General features: G+C 37.3%; 1 protein-coding gene across 10 annotated transcripts in view; it reads left to right on the forward strand.

Moving 5' to 3' along the window:
- The first annotated feature begins 648 nt into the window (after positions 1-648).
- AGFG1 (ArfGAP with FG repeats 1) overlaps positions 649-20,250 on the forward strand; it is a 74,859-nt gene continuing 55,257 nt past the window's right edge. For 4 of the 10 annotated variants that reach the window (XM_045078810.1, XM_045078812.1, XM_045078814.1 and 1 more), the window contains exons 1-2: positions 652-1,094; positions 18,023-18,116. In XM_045078810.1, the coding sequence (XP_044934745.1) occupies positions 928-1,094; positions 18,023-18,116 (261 nt within the window). In that variant the 5' untranslated portion in view covers positions 652-927. Of the gene's footprint in view, positions 1,095-18,022; positions 18,117-20,250 lie in introns of all 10 variants that reach the window. The other 6 variants (XM_045078808.1, XM_045078816.1, XM_045078811.1 and 3 more) reach the window with 4 other exon arrangements.

The following is a 20,250-nucleotide window of genomic DNA, read 5'->3' on the forward strand; positions in this document are numbered from 1 at the left end:
TCTCAGTCTCCCCTTGGCAATGTGTGGGGATTTTGGGTTGCCACATGTAGGGTGTGGGAAGGGGTCATTCTGTCATCTAGCGGGTAACGGTAGGGATGCCATGAAATACCTCTCAACGCAATATCCCCCACACCAAACAATTATCAGTCCAAAATATGAATAGGGTCCGGGTTGAGAAACCTTAACAGAGAGAGAACAGCATGGCAAGGGTCCTGGGTCAGAAGGGAGCTTATCATGTTTGGGGGACAAACGGAAAGCCAGTGTGGCGAGAAACCGGGATGGGGACAGAGGTAGGTAGGTTGGGTTAGATGAGGGAGCACCTTTTAGAGTACGGTGAGGAACCCTGGAATTATCTCCAAAGAAGTGGGCAGCCCTTGGAGAGTTATGAGCAGGGGACGAAGTTAAGTTCGGTGATGCGCTTAGCACATATAAGCTCCCTAATAAACACTATCTATCTTCACCACCACCTTTGCTTTGCTGCTTCGCCCCCGCCCAAACCCGGGCCTCAGCGCGGCCGCAGTAACTAACTCCTCCTGGCCAGCAGAGGGCGCCGGCCAACACTTGGCTTCCGGCCGCCCAGGGCGGGCCTTCTCTTGCCGTCCCCCTTCCTCCTCTTTTCCCCTCAGGAGAAGTCGGGAAGGTGGCGGTCGGTGGTGGTGGCGGCGGAGGAGGAGGCGGCGGCGGTGGCGGCGGCGGTTGTCCCGGCCCGGCCGGTTGGTGTGGCCCGTCAGCCCGCGCTCCGCAGCGTCCGCGCCGCGCCCAGCGAAGTCGAGTCGAGCCGAGGCGGCCAGGTCCAGCGCGGGCGGCGCGCGCTGACGGAGGGCGGCGGCCGCGGCCAGGGCGGCCCGTGGGACCGCGGGCCCCCGGCGCAGCGCCGCCCGGCTCCCGCTCCTGGCCCTGCCGGCCTCTTCCCTCAGCGCCGCGGCCATGGCGGCCAGCGCGAAGCGGAAACAGGAGGAGAAGCACCTGAAGATGCTGCGGGACATGACCGGTCTCCCGCACAACCGAAAGTGCTTCGACTGCGACCAGCGCGGCCCCACCTACGTGAACATGACGGTCGGCTCCTTCGTCTGTACCTCCTGCTCCGGCAGCCTGTGAGTGCCGGGCGGCCGGGCGGGCGTGGGCCCTTCCCCCGTGTTGGGGGGCGGGGGAGCGGGCAGCAAGGCCGGGGGGGGGTGTGGGGGGGGTGCAGGCGGCGCGGGAGGCCAGCGGGGGCGCCCGCTCGGGCCGGCGCGGCGGTTGGGGCGCGGGCTCGCGGGGAGGGGCTGCGGAGGCCGGCGGGTGGGATGCGCTCTGCCCCTGCTCCCGAGCTGGGGATGCGCTTTCGGTTTCTCTGGGCGAGGGTCCCGGCCCAGGGCAGCCTTCGTGGGTGGGGCGTGGGCGAAGGTGGGTTAGCCCGCGGCGAGCATCGGTTCCCGGCGGAGCCGGCGCTGTTTCCCTCGGGCCTCCGCTTGTTCTCCAGGGCACTGACCCGATGGGACTGTAGGGGAGACACAGGAGTAGGCTGGGAGGGCCGTGCGGGTCTTTTGTGTGCCCCTCTGGGCGGCCCAGGGTGGCGCTGAGGTTTCCAGTGAGGCACCTGCAGGGCGCCCGTAGAAAGGGTGGGGGAGAAGCTAGGGTGGGTAGGGTGGGAAAGGGCAAGGATGAGTAGCCTGGGTTTTGGTGGTTTTTTTTTTTTTTGTTTGTTTTTTTTTTTTTTTTTGTTTTTTTACTCGGGTCGAAAGCACCTAAGTCACTGGGAGAAAGGAAGCTTTTCGGAGTAGTAGCGGGATTAAAATGTCTTGATGGCAGAGATTTGAATCCCAAGGGAAAAGTTCGAGAGGCTTAATTGCGAGAGAAGGAGGCAGAGAAGCAGATGTGAGATTGTGGGGTTTTAGTTTTATGGTCCAAAGAGAGTCTTGAGTTTGGGGAAAGTTTTAATGGAAATAAGATATTGACTAGAAGCTGTGTCATTGTACATGTGGTAGTGTCTGTAAGACTTCTATCAGTACCGATACAAGGCTGTATACAGAAATTGGGAGAGATGGGAAGACAGCATTGCTTCAGAAAAATGGAGACTATCGTCTTGAATTATTGGGATGGTTTGCGTTCTTTGCTTCATTAAGCTTTATTTTTATAATATTTTTGTTACTTTGTTACTGTGAAATTTTCGTTGGAAAGTTTGTGGATGATTTTTGGAACTGATAAGTTGCTTTTATGTAATAATGATTTTGTATTTAAAGTAGTCACTAAATATTCTTAAAACCTTTATTACATCAAAACATCTACTTAAGTTCTTTCATTTGTAGCATTTCTTCATAGAAATTAATTTGTAAGATTAATACTGAGACGGAGTGCATAATATATTAGAAAACTCGTTATTTGGAAAATGCAGGACATGCCCAGCAGTGCTCCATTTGGTTTTTTCCCTTCATGTTGGGGATCAAGGCATTATTAGTCTTCCATGAATGTTTTTTCTTCAGCAAACATGTACTCGGTGTCTGCTGTGTTCTGTGTAAAGCCTTGAGATGTGCTGATGAATACAGTAAAATCCCTGTTCTTTTGGAGCTACATTCTGCTAGGGGAGATGATAATATGTAAGTCATTAAATGAGAAAAATGTCTGGGATAAGTATGCATCAAAATAGTATGATAACAGAGCCCTTGTTTGAGAGGTTACTTTTAGATTATAGTTAGGGAAGCACTCTGAGAAGTAGACAGTGATATTACTGAATTCCAACAGAATCATAGAGCTGGGTGGAATCTAGGAGATAGTCTGGTTCATACTTTTCATTTACAGATAAACTGACGTGGGTTAGGCAACTGTGGTTCTAGAATGAATTCAACAGTACAGTGTTTTAAGTATATTTGATTTTTATTATGTGCATAGTAAATATGCCCTGTGTTTACTAGACACAAGATCCTTTGGTACACATGAAATACTTGGTTTGAAAAAAATGTATGTAGTTACTGTTTTGAATTTCTGGCATTTCTCGTGGTTCTTCACAAGTCTAGCAGGGCAACATTTTCTGCAGCAAAAGTATGAGATCAAGAAATATTTACTCATTTCCTAAAACCCACATTTCTGAAGCATTGTATATAAGACAATATCTCAGTGTAATGACAGTTGTTTATTTTAAAGACTTTAATCTGTGAGAGATAGGACTTCTATCTCCATTCAGGGATAATTTTACAAATGTTTATTGCTTGACTGGCCTATGTCATACATTGTGGGAGGCACTGGTGTTCCTTGGATCCTCTTAAATTTAAGGAGCCTGCATTTTAAATAAACAGTGATGGTACATTGTAATATTTCCTTTCTTTAAATGAGCTATCCCTGAAATATGTAAATGGATAGAAGAGGCTTCACAAAAGATGTGATGCCTGAGCAAAGACCTTTAAAGACAAGATCCATGGGACACCTGGGTGGCTCAATTGGTTGGACGACTGCCTTCTGCTCGGGTCATGATCCTGGATTCCCGGGATCGAGTCCCGCATTGGGCTCCCAGCTCCATGGGGAGTCTGCTTCTCTCTCTGACCTTCTCCTCGCTCATGCTCTCTCTCACTGTCTCTCTCTCAAATAAATAAATAAAATATTAAAAAAAAAAAGACAAGATCCATGTGGCTGACTGCTTCATGTTGTTGAAAGAATAAGACTCATGAGTTGAAAACACATGTTTTCTTAAATCCTGGCTTTGCGTATTAGCTGTGTGGCATTGGCAGTGTCACTTAGTCTCCTTGAGTTTGAGTTTTCTCATCCATGAATACTGAGAATAAAGTTTACCTTGTAAATTTTGGCTGTAGATTAGTTTTCAGTATTAGAGATAACATGTGTTTATCTCTAATCTCATTTGATGCCTGGTACGTAATAGCTGCCCAGTAGATGGGAGGTATTAACTATATAAGGGGGGAAAGGATATTCCATGAGTAGGGAACAGTATTGGAAAAACATTGAAACAAGATGTAACCCCTTTAAAAATCTATGAGTTTGGATTTTTCTTTGTTTTAAGTAAGACTTTATCTAGTGGCTTGATGATGTTGCCTAGACTTCTCTCATCTGTGGATGGCTGCTTCCAGCTCCGAGGGCTGCATATGGCCTTATTTTATATTGGTGTCCCTCCCAACTTTTACAGAAGTTTTGCACTTCCCTCAGGTTATATAGCTACCTTAAAAGCAGTGCCCTGATTGGACTCATATTCTACAATGACTTCATTGAAACAACAAAGATCTCCAAATAGAATTCTCAAGTCAGAAATCTGGGGTTCTTGGGAAGGAAGGAATAGATGCTGGATCAGATATCTACTGTAGAAATATTGAAGGAATCTATTGAAGCTCCTAAGGATTTCTGTTCTTGAAAACCAGGAATAAAGGAAAATCATTTGAGAAGAATTGAGTAACTATTGAGTAATTATTATATGTTTTCTATTTTGATGATATGGATACTTGGAAGACAGTAATTTTGAAATCAGATTCTGACATTGCCACTAGCATTGAGACTTAGGGCAGGGTATTAAGTAAGCCTGGCCACCATGTGTCAGTTGACCTGGATCCATCTCTTCAGTCTTAGTTTCTTTTGCATTAAGAAGATAATGCATAGCTTAAGGTTGATATAAGGATTAGATTGTACAATTTGAGTAGTTATTGAACATATACTGTATGAGAGGATGAGGCTAAGCAGTGGATTTACAAAGAATAAAGCTTCTAGCTACCATTGGGAAAACTTGATTGCCTAGAAAATGCTTGTATACAATAAAGAGTATCTGCGGTCATGAATTCTAAATTTTGGAGGTTAGTCACATACCTTTTATCATTAACAGTATTTTGCTTAAACAAATTGAACAAGCATCTTACTGTTTATTTTACTAGACTCCGAATCTTCTTCTGGGTGACTGTCATATACTTGTTTGGTGCTCATTTAGAGTATATAACTGAATTCAGTTTGTGGAACTTTAAATTTAGAGGCAGTTTTACTGTTTATTAATGAGGTAGAATGGGGGTATTGTAACAGATAGATTTGTCACTTTCTTTCATGTTCTAGCTACCAAAATACTTCAAATTATGAATGGCTAGCCTACAACAAAAACATTGGCCTTCATGCCAAAGAGATTTAGTTGATTTAAAGACGAGGTTTAGACCAAATTATTTAACATTAGTTTAATCAGTAAATAAGAATTGTTCATCTTTAAAAAGCGATTGACAAGTTTTTCAGAGAGGGTTTAGGGAAAGTAAATTTTAAGAAACATTGTCTCAGTTCCAGCTATTTTATGTGGACAGAGTATTTAAAGTGGGAATTTCATAGGTGTATAGATAGAGCTTGATATTAACTTACATGTTAATTTTATGTGTATTTTGACTTTTATGGTGAATATTGCATGAATTTTTAAAGTTAAATGAAAAGGCATTTAATTCATTTTTATACCTTTATTACCATTAGAGTGGATTGAAATCAAATACTTTTTGGAGCTCTTTTTATAATATTCGAGACGTTGTGAGGTAATAGTGGGCAGTGATTTATATCTTTAATTCCTTTTTCATTTTTTTTTTTAGTACTCTAATGTGGCTATATTTGATGAGGTATTTTGAAAATATAGTACAATTTCAATTTAGTGTAAGTGGGAAAATTATTTGATCCCATTATGAAGGACAATTTTTAGCAGATTGGCACTAGTACATATGTTGGGGATATAAGATAGTATTTGTTGAAATGGAAAATATAATAATAACTATTAATCACATTTATTGAGTGCTAGCTGTGTGTCAGGTGTGATTCTAATAAAAATCTTATGAAGATTCCTCCCCTGCCCCCAATTTCAAATTGTAAAATTTGCTTACATTCTTAATGCTTTGTTGTGATACCCTGATCTAGGTATCCAGAACTAGTGAGATCCACCACTAACAAAGGTATATATGTTACTCATGAATTATTGTAAATTATTTGTGAATTCTGTATTTTGGGGATTTAAATAGTAGATTTTAACTTCATGTTTATTTTAAAAGCAGAACAGATAATTTATGGATGTACGTGCATTTTTGCCTTATAGCTATGCTTTTTTAAAAAAAATTTAAAGGATGTTAGCTTTTCTTAACTTTGTGTTTTCTTTGGATTTTATTCTGAAACTGCTGTTGTGTATTGTGAGTATAATGGGAATTCGGTGGTGCCTGTTTTGAATTTGGGCCATCTATCCTGCCATAAATGAATTCTCTTGCTATTTTCTTTATCTGAATTGTAATTAAAACATCTCGCCCTATGCATGTAGGATAGATAGTGATTAGATTTATTTGAAAGTAAATTATGTATGTATGCATATATGTGTATGTTTTTATATACTTAGGTTTTTTTTATTTTAACATAATTGTTAATTTGCCAGTCTTTTTTTAACGTAACACCTAGTACTTCTCTTTGAATGTGGTTCCACTGATTAGATTCTTTGTCCCATTGATATAACCCAGACTCACATTGTGTTTTACAGTGCTTAGAATTTTAAGTTAACTTTTTTTTTTAAGATTTTATTTATTTATTGGACAGAGAGAGAGAGATCACAAGCAGGCAGAGAGGCAGGCAGAGAGAGAGGGGGAAGCAGGCTCCCCACTGAGCAGAGAGCGTGATTCGGGACTCGATCCCAGGACTCTGGGATCATGACCCTAGCCGAAGGCAGAGGCCTTAACCCACTGAGCCACCCACACACTCCTAAGTTACTTTTTAAAGTAAGTCGAGGGCTGGATTGTTCTAGATCTTTTTTTCAGTCTTTTTTCAGTTCTTGTTTACAGTTAAGTAACAGCTTTTCATGGCAATTGAATTTAGTTGTCTCTAAAATACTTCGTTTTTATGGGAACAGTTCTCACTTGTGTCAGTATTTCACACAATACTCACTTCAACTATATATTTACCAAATTCTGTGCCAACTGTATTACCAAGTTATTATATTAAACAACTCTTGATAAACATAAAACTCAGTTGGAAGGAGCAGGAGAGCATGCCCTCCTAGCTATGAATGTTTGTTGTGCAGTAGGCCTTTGCTGAAGGTTTTTCAGCAGGGAGGAGAAACATGGATTCACCTCGCAAATTGATTAAGAGGGACTCTTCTGTGGTACTGTGAACATCATCTTGTCCTGGGAAAACTCTTAAGCATATGTGGTATGGTGACATCATATTTTCACTCTTTTCTATCCAACATGCATAATGTTCATATTCTTGAGAAACTCCTGTGGAGATATTCAGGACTGGAGCTGTTACCTTTGCATTTTCCCCCAACTCATTAATGGATTTCCCACTTCATATAGTCAGAGTGATAATTGGTTAGGAATACCCATATATATAAAAGGGGAATCATTCATAACTTTGGGTACTTTAATTAGTAGCAGATTGCTTGTGACATTTTTTATAGGCCCACACACCTGAGAGCTCTTGCCCTACAGACCCCTGATTGGGTGTGTTAAGAATGAAATTCAATTACTTCTATTACAGTAAGGATGGGAAACTTGTTTAAATTGTTCAGAATATGAGGAATGATAGGGTTTTTTTTGTTTTTTGTTCTTTTTAAGTTAGAACATATTTCTTTCAAAGACTTCCTGAGTAAGACGTGGTCTCTCTTTGATTGGTACTATGCTGTTTTAGAGGGAGGGAAGTCACAATTACACCTTGCTTTTATTCTGGTTGCTTCTTTTAAGAGGTATATTAACTATAGCATGCTCTAAGGAATTTCATCAGGATGATAAGGAATCTTAAAGCTATGTATGAGGAGAACATTTGCAGGAGCCAGAAATGTTAGCTTAAAGAAGAAAAGACTAGTGGGTGCGGGGAGCTGTACATATGGTCACTATCTTTGGGTAATTTTAAGGCCTATATGTGAAAGAGGTAATAGATATATTCCCTAGGGGGAGATAGGAGACAAATGTATGGAAGTTACAGAGAAACATGCATGTTTACAAAAGGAAGAGAGGAGTTTTTCTTGTTGTCAAATTCTAAAGATTCTTGTTCTTCCCCCAGTTTTTGTTAGACTGTGCAAGCTCTTTGATGGGGAGAGTTAAAATCAGTGGAACTAATAATATGGGAACATGTGAAAACTCTTTTTTGTCTTCAAAGCTTTATCCCTTACTCAGTTAATCTTGGTGGCTTTAACTTCGAACAGTTGTGTTCAGTAGGTACCTCTACAAAAAGATCTCTGGTGTCTAGTAAAGAGACTTGATACTTCAGAAATTTTAGAAGTTCCTCAAACTTTTTCATCAAAGATAATAATCTATAAGTGTATGTCAGTTAAATTTGGTTTTGAAGAGCAAGAACTGTTCATCTCCATTCTTGTTTGTGCTCAGTTTTTAATTCAGTTTTAATTTTTATCGAAAGAACACATGCCTGTAATTTAAATAGGCAAAGGCTTTAAATGAACAACAGTAGTCACCTGTTCCCTTCCTCCATTTCTGGTTGCCCTAGACAGTGACTGTCAACTTTTATCTCTGCCCTCCTTCTATGTTTACCTTAGTATTTCTAGCTAACACACAACTGTTTAAATTTTTTTTCAGTTTGGCTTTATATATTGACTTCTGCTGTACGAGGAGGAAGATAAGGATTTGGTCCTCTTCATACTTCTTTTTCCTTTTCTACCTACTGTCTCTACCTCTTCCATATAACGTTATCACAGTTGTTGGCTAAATCACTTATTTGGTATTTGCCTTGTTGCAAGTATACGTATTGTTCTCAGCTGAGTCATACAGTATATTGCTATTATTTTCTTACTTGTACAGCCTTTTTCCCCAGGAAGTTTATACTTGTGTAGTTCTCATCTTTTCCTTTTTCATATATGTATCATTAATATATCCCAGATAAAAAGTCTCCAGCTGAGGCATAAAACTTCTTTCAGTATCATCAGATACATAAGGTACCTGTTTATTTTTGTTTTAAATCGGTAAATCTTTTCTGGGTACTTTTTTCATCATCTAGTCTGGAAATGCTGCTCTCTAGACCTGCTATGCAGTGATCATCCTGGGACTTTTCTTCTGCCATCATTCTGGAAATTCTTTTCATGCCTAACCAGTGTTGGACCCTCTGTTTTCAGGACCCCCACATCTCCCTTGGCCTCCTGATTGAAAGTCACTGGGAGGTTATTTTGGGAGGTGTATGGCTATAAATGTCTCTCACTCCACTTCATTTTTAAATTGATAGTCTGTACCTATTCATAAGGTGGAAATACTTTATCCTTGAGGTTTTAAGGCAGTGCTTAATTATCTTCATATCCTTAGTATCACTGTTGAGAAATCTGATGCTATTTTGTTTTTTTTAAGAATTTATTTATTAGAGGGAAAGAATCTCAAGTGGACCCCATGCTGAGTACAGAGCCCAAGTTGAGGCTCCATCCCAGGACCCTGGGATCATGACTTAGGCTGAAACTGAGTCAGACTGTTAACCGACTGAGCCACCTAGCACCCCCTGATGCTCTTATTACTGATTCTTTGTGCCCCATTTCCCCCCTCCCTCTTTGGGATTATATATGATCTTTTTTTTTTTTTTTAATTCCTGCTTTTCTGAACTGTACATGGAAACATTTTGGTTAGGTCTTTTGTTCAATATTGTAGCCATTCTTTTGGACTCATTGGTTTGGAAGTCATGTGTTTTTTGTTGTTGTTTTAAGTTCAGAGATATTTTCTCCAATATTCTTTCTTGTTGGTGACTGAAAGAGCCTGGCTGCCATTTTTCTAGGATCCAGTTGAGGGAGGAAATGAGGGGCATGTAATCAGTCATTCAGTAGGTAAAGTCTCACTTAATTCCTTAGTTTTTAGCAGGGTGCCTAATAACAGTCCTTAGTTATGACTGAGTCCGGAGTCTTTTTGGATAACCTCTGCAGATTAAATTGTCGTTCAGACTTCTGCGTAGGACCTGGTAGAGGTAGTCTTGTGGCTGAAGGGGAACTGGAAGTTTACTTTTGACCCTATGTGAATCCCCCTAACCTGCCTCTCCTTCCTTTAGTGAATTTTTCAGGGGTTCTCTAGTGGGAATCAGCTTCTAGTTGGCCTCTCTCTGAAGGAGCTTCTGTTTTGCTTTTCTTTACTCTGCAAAGTCAGTTATTGTTGGTATATTCACTTTTTATCTTCGAAAACTTGTTACTGGAGACCTATAATATGCCTTTGGCCTCCTCCCTTATTCTCTGCCTCTCTGTCTCTGCAGGTTAATGCCTTTTTATTCTTTTGCTTTCATTTCAGTGAGGTTTGGAGAGGTTTGTGAAGATTTTCTTGGGCTTTGTCTGCTTTTTTTTTTTTTTTTTTTTGAGAGAGAGGAGGAGAGAGTGCATGCATAGAAGCGCATTAGCAGGGTAGGTGGAGAGATAGGGGCAGAGGGAGAGAATCTTAAGCAGGCTTCCCAACCAGCGTGGATCCTGGAGCTTGATGGCAGGCTCAGTCTCACAACCCTGAGATCATAACCTAGGCCAGAATCAAAGAGTTGGTGCCCCCTCTTTTGGGGGTGGTGGTGGCAACATTTAACTGGGATACCTTAATTAGGTTTAAATTGTTGCTTGAGCATTATTTTTTAGATGTCTCTCCTAAGTGTTACAAGCACTTTACAGTGTAGTTTTGTGACTTTCAGGGAAAAAACAAAACAGAAAACGAAAATAACAAATGTGGTTTACGTTTTGTGTGTGTGTTCTGTATTTTAAATTGGGTTCTGGATAGACTAATAGTTTGGACTGTCCAGTACATATAGTGCCTTGGCATCAGTAGTTTGTAAAATCTAGATGTCCTGTTAAAGGCATCGTCCATCTGTTGTAGACTTTAAGTATATAATTTTTCTGAATTAAACATTTATAGGATTGGGATAGATCTAAATGTCAAATTAACTTTATTACTTTATGTCAGGATTAGCAACCACATAAATTTTCACAGTCTATTAAAATATTTTAGCCAGCTTCTCTCCCAGCAGGAGAAAAGTAATGAATAAAACTAAATAAGCTTTCTTATTCATGTCACATACATTGTTATTTGAGTTGAACAAATGGCTATTTGTAAGATGGTTTGAGGCATAGTTAAGAGCGGCATACTGGTGGACATATGGAATGAGTCACACCATCTGGTTACAGTCATACCTGGGTGGTGGTCGTTAAAACTAAAGCTCCTGGGGATCTGCATATGACTTAATTATACTGCTGAAACATATTGGGCTTACTAGTAGGTGACTTTGGAACTTCTTGAAACCAAATAACTGGCAAACATGCTTTCAAAATATCAATACTGTTGTTACTAGGTGTGTCATTATTTATTTTTTTTTTTTTTTTGCACTTGAGACTTAAAATGTGTATTTTAGGATCTGAAATGGTCACTATATTGGCACTACAGATTATGGGGCTTACTTGTCCAGCGCTCCCATCCTGTAGTTATGACTAGTGTCATTACAGTCGGCTGTTTTATAAACATTGAATTCACATGACAGCTAGACTAGACTTAGCAAAAAAAAGGAAAGTGGCACCAACGTCCACAAATACTCCTTTGAAATAACTAGATAAGTAATTCAGTTTTGATTAGATTTCATTCAATTAAATGATCAGATTTGGTAGGTAGAGAAGAAGGTAGGTCCACTAATGAGAAAATATTTAATTAGTGTAAAAATTGTGGTTACTGTGAATAGTAACATAGAATCAAGATGGTAGTGTTTTGTTTCTTTAACCTACATCAGTATTAACTTTTGGTATACAGTTATAGGAGTCTTTAACGTGTATGAAATCATGTAACTTCTGCCACAGTCAGCTGCCACCACCCCTGAAGACTCTTCTTAACCCTTATCTGTTCTTAACCCCTGCCAACTACTGTTAGTTCTCTCAACATTTTAGTTTTTCTTTCTGAGAATGTCACGGAAATTCTGTCCTAGGTATGTAACTTTTTCAGATTGGCGCCTTCACTCAGCAGAGGATCTTTAAGATTAATCCAAGTTAGTTGCATATTCCAATAGTTCATTTCTCTTTTGTACTGAGTAGTTAGTATTCCGTTGCTTGTGAATTTATCCATTTCCCATTTGAAGGATGGTTGGGTTTCTAGTTTTTGATTCATATGAATAGAGCTGCTACAAATATTTATATACAGATTCTTGGGTGAACATAAATTTTTTTACTGGGTAAATAAGAGTGGAATTGCTAGGTCATGTGGAAATTGTATATTTAATGTTATTTTAAAAAAATGACAGTTTTTTGTTTTGATTTGATATGATTTTCCCTTTCTACTGGCTTGAAAGCTGTAAAATTCCATGTACTTCCATGGTCATCATTGAAATTTAATTCTCCATATTGACATTCTAGAGTTAATCTGTATTTTAACCTTTCCCTAATAACACAAGGTCTTTAAAAATACAAAGTACCCTCGCTTAAGGGCTGTTGTTGGTGAGACATTAAATTTGTCCCTGTTCTTATAAATTGGACATTTTAAAATCAGATGATGTTTGGTTTCACCTAAAGGTGTTTACCAGTTTCTTTCCTTACCTCTTTGCATTTCAGGACCTTCCTGGGGTCCTTCTTCTATTATCTGTATTTTTTCAGTGAGGATCTTCTGGGGTAAACTCTTGGTTTTTGTTTATCTGAAGATAGTATTTTGATCTTATACTTTCAGAGATAGTTTTGCTGGGTTCGCAATGGTTATTTTTTTCTTACTACTTAAAGATAATGTTTTGTTATCTTTTGGTTTCTATTGAGAAGTCTACTTTTAGTCAAATTTTGTTTTCTTGGTCTTTTCTGTCTGACTGCTTTTAAGATTGTTATGTGTTTGAAGTTTCAACAAAATATTTCTGAGAGTGGGATTTATTTATCTTGTTTTTGATAAGCTATAATTCCTGTATTTGTAGATGCATGCCTTTCACTGGATCTGAAAAATCTCAGCCGTGATCTCTTCAAATATCACCTCTCTTCATGTTTTTCATTTACACTCTCAAAAGTAAGAGTGTTGATTAGAGGGCACCTGGGTGGCTCAGACAGGTTGAGTGTCAGACTCTTGGTTTCGGTTCAGTTCATGATCTCAGGATCCTAAAACCTGAGCCCTCACTGGGCTCTGTGCTCAGTGGGGAGTCTGCTGGAGATTTTCTTTCTCTCCCCTTCCTTGCTTCCTATGCCCACTCTCTTTCTCTCAAAATAATCTTTAAAGAGTGTTGATTAGATATTTTAGACTTTCTAATATCCTTTTTTCTTCCTTTTGTCTTAGTCTGTGCTACTTTCTGAATTTTTTTTCCTGTCTTTTAATTCACTGATTTTCTAATCTGCCCTTTACCTTCTTTGTTGAGTTTTTAATTTCCACATTTATAATTTTTCATTTCTAAAAGTTCTGACTTTTAAAGTGCATGGTTATTCTAATAACTACATATATCTTGTTTATTTTTATGCTGTCTTTTATTTATTACTATGTTTCCTATATACTATGTTTTCTGTTTTGTATTTGATCATTCCAATATCTAAAGTCTTTGGGAGAGGTCATTCTAAAGATGTTTCTACTGACAAGCTTAGTGTCATGTTTTGTTGCTGTGTGATGATTTTATTTTTTCCAAATCCTGATAGCATAAATGGAAATTACATTCCTTCTGAGAGGATTTGCATATTCTTCTGCTGGGACCAGGGATACTGCAGCCTGAAGCAGCTTTATTTCTTATCCAGGGTCTTAGGTTTAACAGGTTTGTTGTCTTGTCTCTGTTGTCTTGTCTTAGCTGTTGTTGACTGGTATTTGCCGTCTGAGCAGTACTAAATTTTGGATATAAAATGTGTCACTCTTCTGGTTTTAGCTCAGTTTTTAATTTTTAATTCTTTTTTCCCTTTTGGGTGGGTATCCTTAGAGATTTCCTTTACTTTGTAGGTAGCTCAACAATATGTTAATAGGATTTTTTTGTTCATTTTGGTTTGTAACCCTACAGAGTATCTCTCATATTTTAGCAGAGGAAACTTTTCAGAATATCTGGTCTGCCATACAATTGAAAGTAGAAATTGGATGAGATTAAATAAGCCTTATAGGTACTTTATAAATAATTATTTTGTTCTGCCTTATTAACTTACATTTTGCCTATGCATTTGTATTAAGCATGCTTGACATTAATACAGTTCCATGTTTGTTTGTTTGTTTTGTGGACACTTAGTATTTTCTAATTTAAATTTAATATGTACAATACAAATTTTAATCTTGTATTATTTATTTTGTTATTATTTTATAGAAAAAATGTACATTTCTATTTTCTGTTCTTCTGAAAATAATGAATTACGGGAAAATTCCAACTTTTTTATTGTATATGGGGTGAATGTGTAGAGTGTTTTTTGTAGACGATTAAACCTAGGTAGGGTTTATATTCAATAAAGATCCAAAGGAATTCCAGTAATTTCTTTAGCTTGGCAATTAACATTTGGCTTATTTAGAGCAGTGATTCTCAACTAGAGGAATTTTGCTGCCTGGGGGAGATTTGGCAGCATCTGGAAACATTTTTTTGTTGTCTCTACTGGTTGAGGATGCTACTGGTATTTAGTGAGTAGAGGTTGGGGTGCTGCTTTACATCCTACAATGCACAGAGCAGCTCCTTTGCAATAAAGTTACCTGGCTCAAATGTCAGTAGTGCCCAAATTGAGAAACCTCTGATTTAGAGAAACAAAGTGAAGATAAGGTGTTGATGCTGATAGATATATTTGGGAAGAAAGGCTTTCCAGTTTTTTTTTAGAAAAAATGAAGGAAAGCCTTAGAAAGGAAAATTGTTCTCCCCTTCCCATATTTTCTTTCTCTAATTCTTCAGCACGTACATTCACATCCATATTTCCAGGACTTGAAAGTCCAAAATCTTTGACTACTGCTACTAGTCAGTTGGACTCTCTGTTATTTCTTGCTGTTTCTTTTTCCTCTTATAGAATAATGCATATTCATTGTAGAAAACTTGGAGAGAATAGAAAATTATAAATAGAAAAAAAAAATCATCTTATCCCTATCATTTATATGCAAGAACTGCTAACATTTGGGGATATTTAGTTTGTTTTCTTTGCAGATATTTTTTATATAGTTCTGAGAATACTATATAATTTGCATCCTAAAAATTAAAATATAACCATAAGTATGCATAATGTTTACAATGTTATTGTCATTTAATCACTTCCTCTTTGATACTGAGGTGTTCCTGATGTTTTCCTGTTATAAATCCTGTTTGATGAACATCTTGGAGATAGCTGTGTTTCAGATTCCTGTTTTAGAGTAGTTTGTTAAAGGGTACTACTAGATCAAAAGGTGTGAATGAGGTTCTTGATACAGATTGGTGAATTTATCCTACCGTAGTGTATGAGATTATCAGCTTTCACTTTGGACTTAACAACATTTTAACAGAATTATTTTATAAGCATGTAATATCTTTATAAAACTTTTGGAGACTAAAAGGGGAAAAATCTGGGTATATCCTTGCATTGAGCGTATGGTTAATCTGCTTGGGTAAATGGGATATAAAAGGGTGATTAGAGAAGGCAACATGAACAAATGTAAAATTTCCTCAGAGTTAACGTAATTTGTATAATTATTGTGGCCTGGCAAAATCGTGTCTTGCAGTTTTGTAAATTGAGTCCTATTTTAAATGCACCGAGTCAGCTCACTTAAAGAAGTCCTGTAGTAAATGTTCTTGTTTAGTGGGGAAAAAAAATGTCTTTTCATAATTTGGTTATGAGTTCATTCTGGTTGTATTTGTTTTGTAAGTTCAAAATTTTGTCACATATTTAAGTAATATGAATGCCTTCTTTATGCATAAGTAGACCCTGTGATACCGTAGGGCCATGATATTTGTAAGTGAATAAGCTATACACTGTACTGTTCTTATGAGAGGACATCTGTATAATATAACTAAAAAAGAATCAGAGGTTTCCTCATTTAATGTTCTGAGAAATACAGGGGCATAATTCTGTGCTCTAAAATTTCTTACCCAAAACATAAACCATTGTAATAGTGCTTGACATTATTCCTTTGCCTTTTCCTTTTTTTTTTAAAAGGATACTGTAAGAGAGGTGGAAAAGTAAACGCTTGGCTGGAACAAAGAAGGACGTATTAGGAAATAAGGAGAGATAAAGTTGCTAAGTTAGAGGGAGAAGTAGTAAAATTTAAGAGAACAGTAAGTTAATTCCTTCTTAAGTTATGTTGGAACAAGGTAGGATGTAATTACACATCATAAATTAATAAGCTTCCCTGAAAATGGCGAATCTAGTCTTGGTCTCATAATACAGGTGAATTGGAAAAAGAAGCCTACTGCTTTAATTGAATAATGGCTTTCCTACATTTTCACTTTTGGAAATTTGGAAGATACTTTTATTTCTTATTTTTATTATCTTTTAAAGATTTATCTACTTTATTTTACAGAGAGAGAAACGTGTGAGTGGGGTGAGTGGGAGTGGGGAAAGAATCTCAAGCTGATTCCCCACTGAGTGTGGAGCCCAGGGTAGGGGTGTGGTGTGGGGTGGGGCTTGATCTCACAACCCTGAGATCATGGCTAGAGCTGAAACCCTAAGTCAGATGCTTAACCAGCTGAGCCACCAGGTGCCCCCTTGGAGATATTTCTGAAGCCTTAATTTATGATTGCAGATTTACTTGGAAATAATTCATTCTGTAGTTTTTTTCATAGCAAAGTTTGTAAGTTTTACAAGGATGAAATTGCTGTACTCAGTTTTTTCTACTGTGCAGTCTTTGTTTCTGTATTTGTAACTTAAGAGTTAGAAATAAATGAGTTAGTTTAAAATTTAAACAAAACAAAACAGCAACAAAACCCAACTTAATGATTTCCTCCTTCAAAATATGAGACAGATAAAGTACTTTGCCCTCATTCAAAGCATGATTCAAAAGATGTACCATCTATCTCTGACAGTTCTGTCAGAGAGAGAGGAATGGGATATGATAATTGAGGACTTAGTTCTGAATTTCTCTTGTTGAATTACAACATTGTGAATTTCCAGGATTATTATACACCGTATTTATTCAAAAATGTTTTCAGGTTATTTTTGGAAGACCTTTTGCTCATTTATTATTTTACATTGTTGTTAAATCTCTCAATTAGCATGATGACTATGACAAAATATGTAAAAGTACTAATAATCTGTTCTAGAACTTGGATTCCAAATGAGGCCTTTGGCAGAGGACATGACTTAAACATAATTTTATGAAACTTTGCATAGGTTACTTGTTACTTTGCATAGATTATTTAGCCCTTATATTTGTAGGTGGTAGAGTATTATATATACTCTATATTATAGTTAGACAAAATATATATATAGTTGGACATAATATATAACTTATGTTGTAGTTGGATAAAATGTAAATAGTTTTTACTCTTCTCTGAGTGCTTTTCTATGAGTTTTTTATATGCACTGTAAACATTATCAAGAAACATAGAGATAAAGTTTTCTTAAGGCCATCTATACAGAAAGGCTTTAAGACTGTAAAAGAACTTCAGAGGCATTTAATCATGTATCCAGGTATTTCTCGAGTTCCCTCATGTCTTTTAAGTTTCTTCTTGAGCACTTACTACTTTCTGAGGTGATTGAAAATGTCCTTTACTATAAATTTCTATTTGAATTGAAGGAGAGGTGAGACTTCATTCTTATGGGTTAATAATTTCCAGTTTTCTTGGGTTAGTTTTCAGTTTTCAAATCAGCCTCAAGCTTAAATGTAATGGCTATTTGATTAGAATATGTGTATAACTCCAAGCTTAACAAAATATTGTCATTTTCTTAGGAAATGTGAAAATATTTAAATGGTTAATTACTTTTTGAATTCTTTACCATAGAGTTCTTACATAGTCTTCTTCCATTAGAAACACAGTAAAGCAATATTTTATTTCCTAGAAGCTCATGTGTTACAGGTGCCATGTATTCCTAACTAGATGGCACTTGAATTTATATTTAAATGCATTATTTAATGTGAACCTAACTTACCTTGACATATCTGTTATGGGGATTAATAGTTTAATACTTTTAGTTTATAAGCGAACACTCTTCACTTTAAATGTTTAAATGTGCTATTAAAAATGTTTTACATTGATGTGTAATTTTTAAGATACATAGTAATAAATTTGTAAATATTTTATCTTTTAGGAGAGGGTTAAATCCACCACACAGGGTAAAATCTATCTCCATGACAACATTCACACAACAAGAAATTGAATTTCTGCAAAAACACGGAAATGAAGTAAGTGTTTTTATAATTTTTAACTTTTTTGTTGGCAGTCATTTTAATAAGATTTAATAAGTTGCTTAGAATGGTGAATTTCACTGTCTAAAAAGTTATCTTTGTATTCTATATTTAGCTATTTTAGAATTACTCATTTAATAATGTACTTAGAATTAATATCTACTAAATATCTAATAAATGCCTTTATCCTGAGGTGAAACATGCATCCAAAATTCATCAGTGTTGAATGTAAAAGGCATTTTTGGAGGACATCTAGTATTGGAGTAACCATTAGTTTTTGCTTTAAAAGGCCAAAAGAGAGAGAACAAGAAAGAGAAATAACTTTGTGGTACTGTAGTAAACTTCTCTTAGGTCATTGTGTGATCAGCTTTTACTTGAGGTCCCCTCATGCCTTCTTATTATATGCCGAACTTTCTGTTGAGCAGATGCTGGGAGGAAAGGGGGCTGGCAGTGCTGGGGGCAGCCCATCATTAAGGGGGAACCCAGTAAGAATTTGGAGGGGAGCTTTTTCCTTCTAACTCTGCTTTAATGGGTTTCCAGTAATTGCATTCTGATTGTTTGCTTTCTTGTTTTTGGTTTTATGGTTTTACCATGCTGTTGGTAAAAGTGGTGATCTAATAATTGAAAAAACTATAAAATTGACAAGAAAAGTGGACATTTTGGGATAAGATTGAGCCAGTCATCCTAATTGATTAATAATAACCATTATTCCTTATTTAATAGGAAGGAAATACTACTTTAGTTATACTATTCTGCTTGCATATTTTTGATAGAAAGTTGTTTTAAGATTTTATTAGTTTTAATCTTTTTCATCCTGAGATGTTATATGTAAACATTTTATAATTTGCCTCTCTTTCTTCCTTAACATTTTGATAGTAGTATCTTAAACTTGCTGCCTTCTTGTTATGCACATGTCATTTTGGTTCTAAAACAGTGAAGAAGTATAAATTAAAAACTATGAAATATTTTTAATACATGATATAGAGAAGTGAACACACTATTTTGCTGATAAAAAATTATTTTGCATAATCAACTTCCAGACTGATGGGGAAAATCTAAAGCTAGAGGGAAGGGCAGACGATTTGTAATGGCTGTAAGTATAGAATAATATATTTACCAATTGAAATACAGTTTGAACTATTTATATATGAAGTTTGAGGTTAGACCTGTAGTGTAAACTTTTAGCTGCACTCTTAGAATGTTGGCCTAGAGTACAATATTTTGGACATCAGAATGTGGAGTTAGAAATAAATATTATTCTGGGGGCACCTGGGTGGCTCAGTGGGTTAAGCCTCTGCCTTTGGCCCAGGTCATGGTCTCAGGGTCCTGGGATCAAGCCCGATAGCGGGCTCTCTGCTCAGCAGGGAGCCTGCCTCCCCACTCTCTCTGCCTGCCTCTCTGCCTACATGTGATCTCTCTCTGTCAAATAAATAAAATCTTAAAAAAGCAAAGAAAAATATTATTCTGTTCTTAGATTAAAAATCTAAATTCAGAGTATTTATTCAGATAAATTCAGAGTTGTAGAACTAAAATAGTAACGGTCCATTGGAGAAGAAAGTAAAAACATCTGTACCTGTCAGGAAGTAGCTAAGTTTGGGTGAAGACTGGTCTCCACATACTAAGATTGAAAGAAACTTTAATTTTGGTAAGAATGCTTAACATAAGATCTCCTCTTTTTAAAAAGTTACAAGTATCAATACAGTGTTCTTAGAAAGAGGGATAGTGTTGTACCTTAAGTCTTTTTAGAACTTCCTCGTCTTGCATAAGTGAAGTTTGTACCCACTGACAAGCAACCCCCATTCCCCCTTCTGAGCCCTTGCCATTTGCCATTCTACTTTCTGCTTCTGTGAGTTTGACTGTTTCAGATACCTCATGTAAGTGGAATCAGACAGTTTTTGTCCTGCTGTGAGTGGCTTATTTCAGTTAGCCTTGTGTCCTCAGGGTTCAATCATGTTGTCAAATATGGCAGTCATTAAGATTGATAGCAAAATAAATTTAGAATATATACAAAGACATCCTTGATTTGGGGCAACTCATATAAAAATAGAAAAAGAATGTAAACTTAGAGATGACTGGAATGGGTTCATGAATATTAATCCTAAAAAGAGTTGTACAAATCGGTAGACCACTT

The sequence above is a fragment of the Mustela putorius genome, unplaced genomic scaffold, assembly GCF_011764305.1.
Source record: "Mustela putorius furo isolate JIRA1106 unplaced genomic scaffold, ASM1176430v1.1 tig00000275_pilon_pilon_pilon, whole genome shotgun sequence".
NCBI classification, from domain to species: Eukaryota; Metazoa; Chordata; class Mammalia; order Carnivora; family Mustelidae; genus Mustela; species Mustela putorius.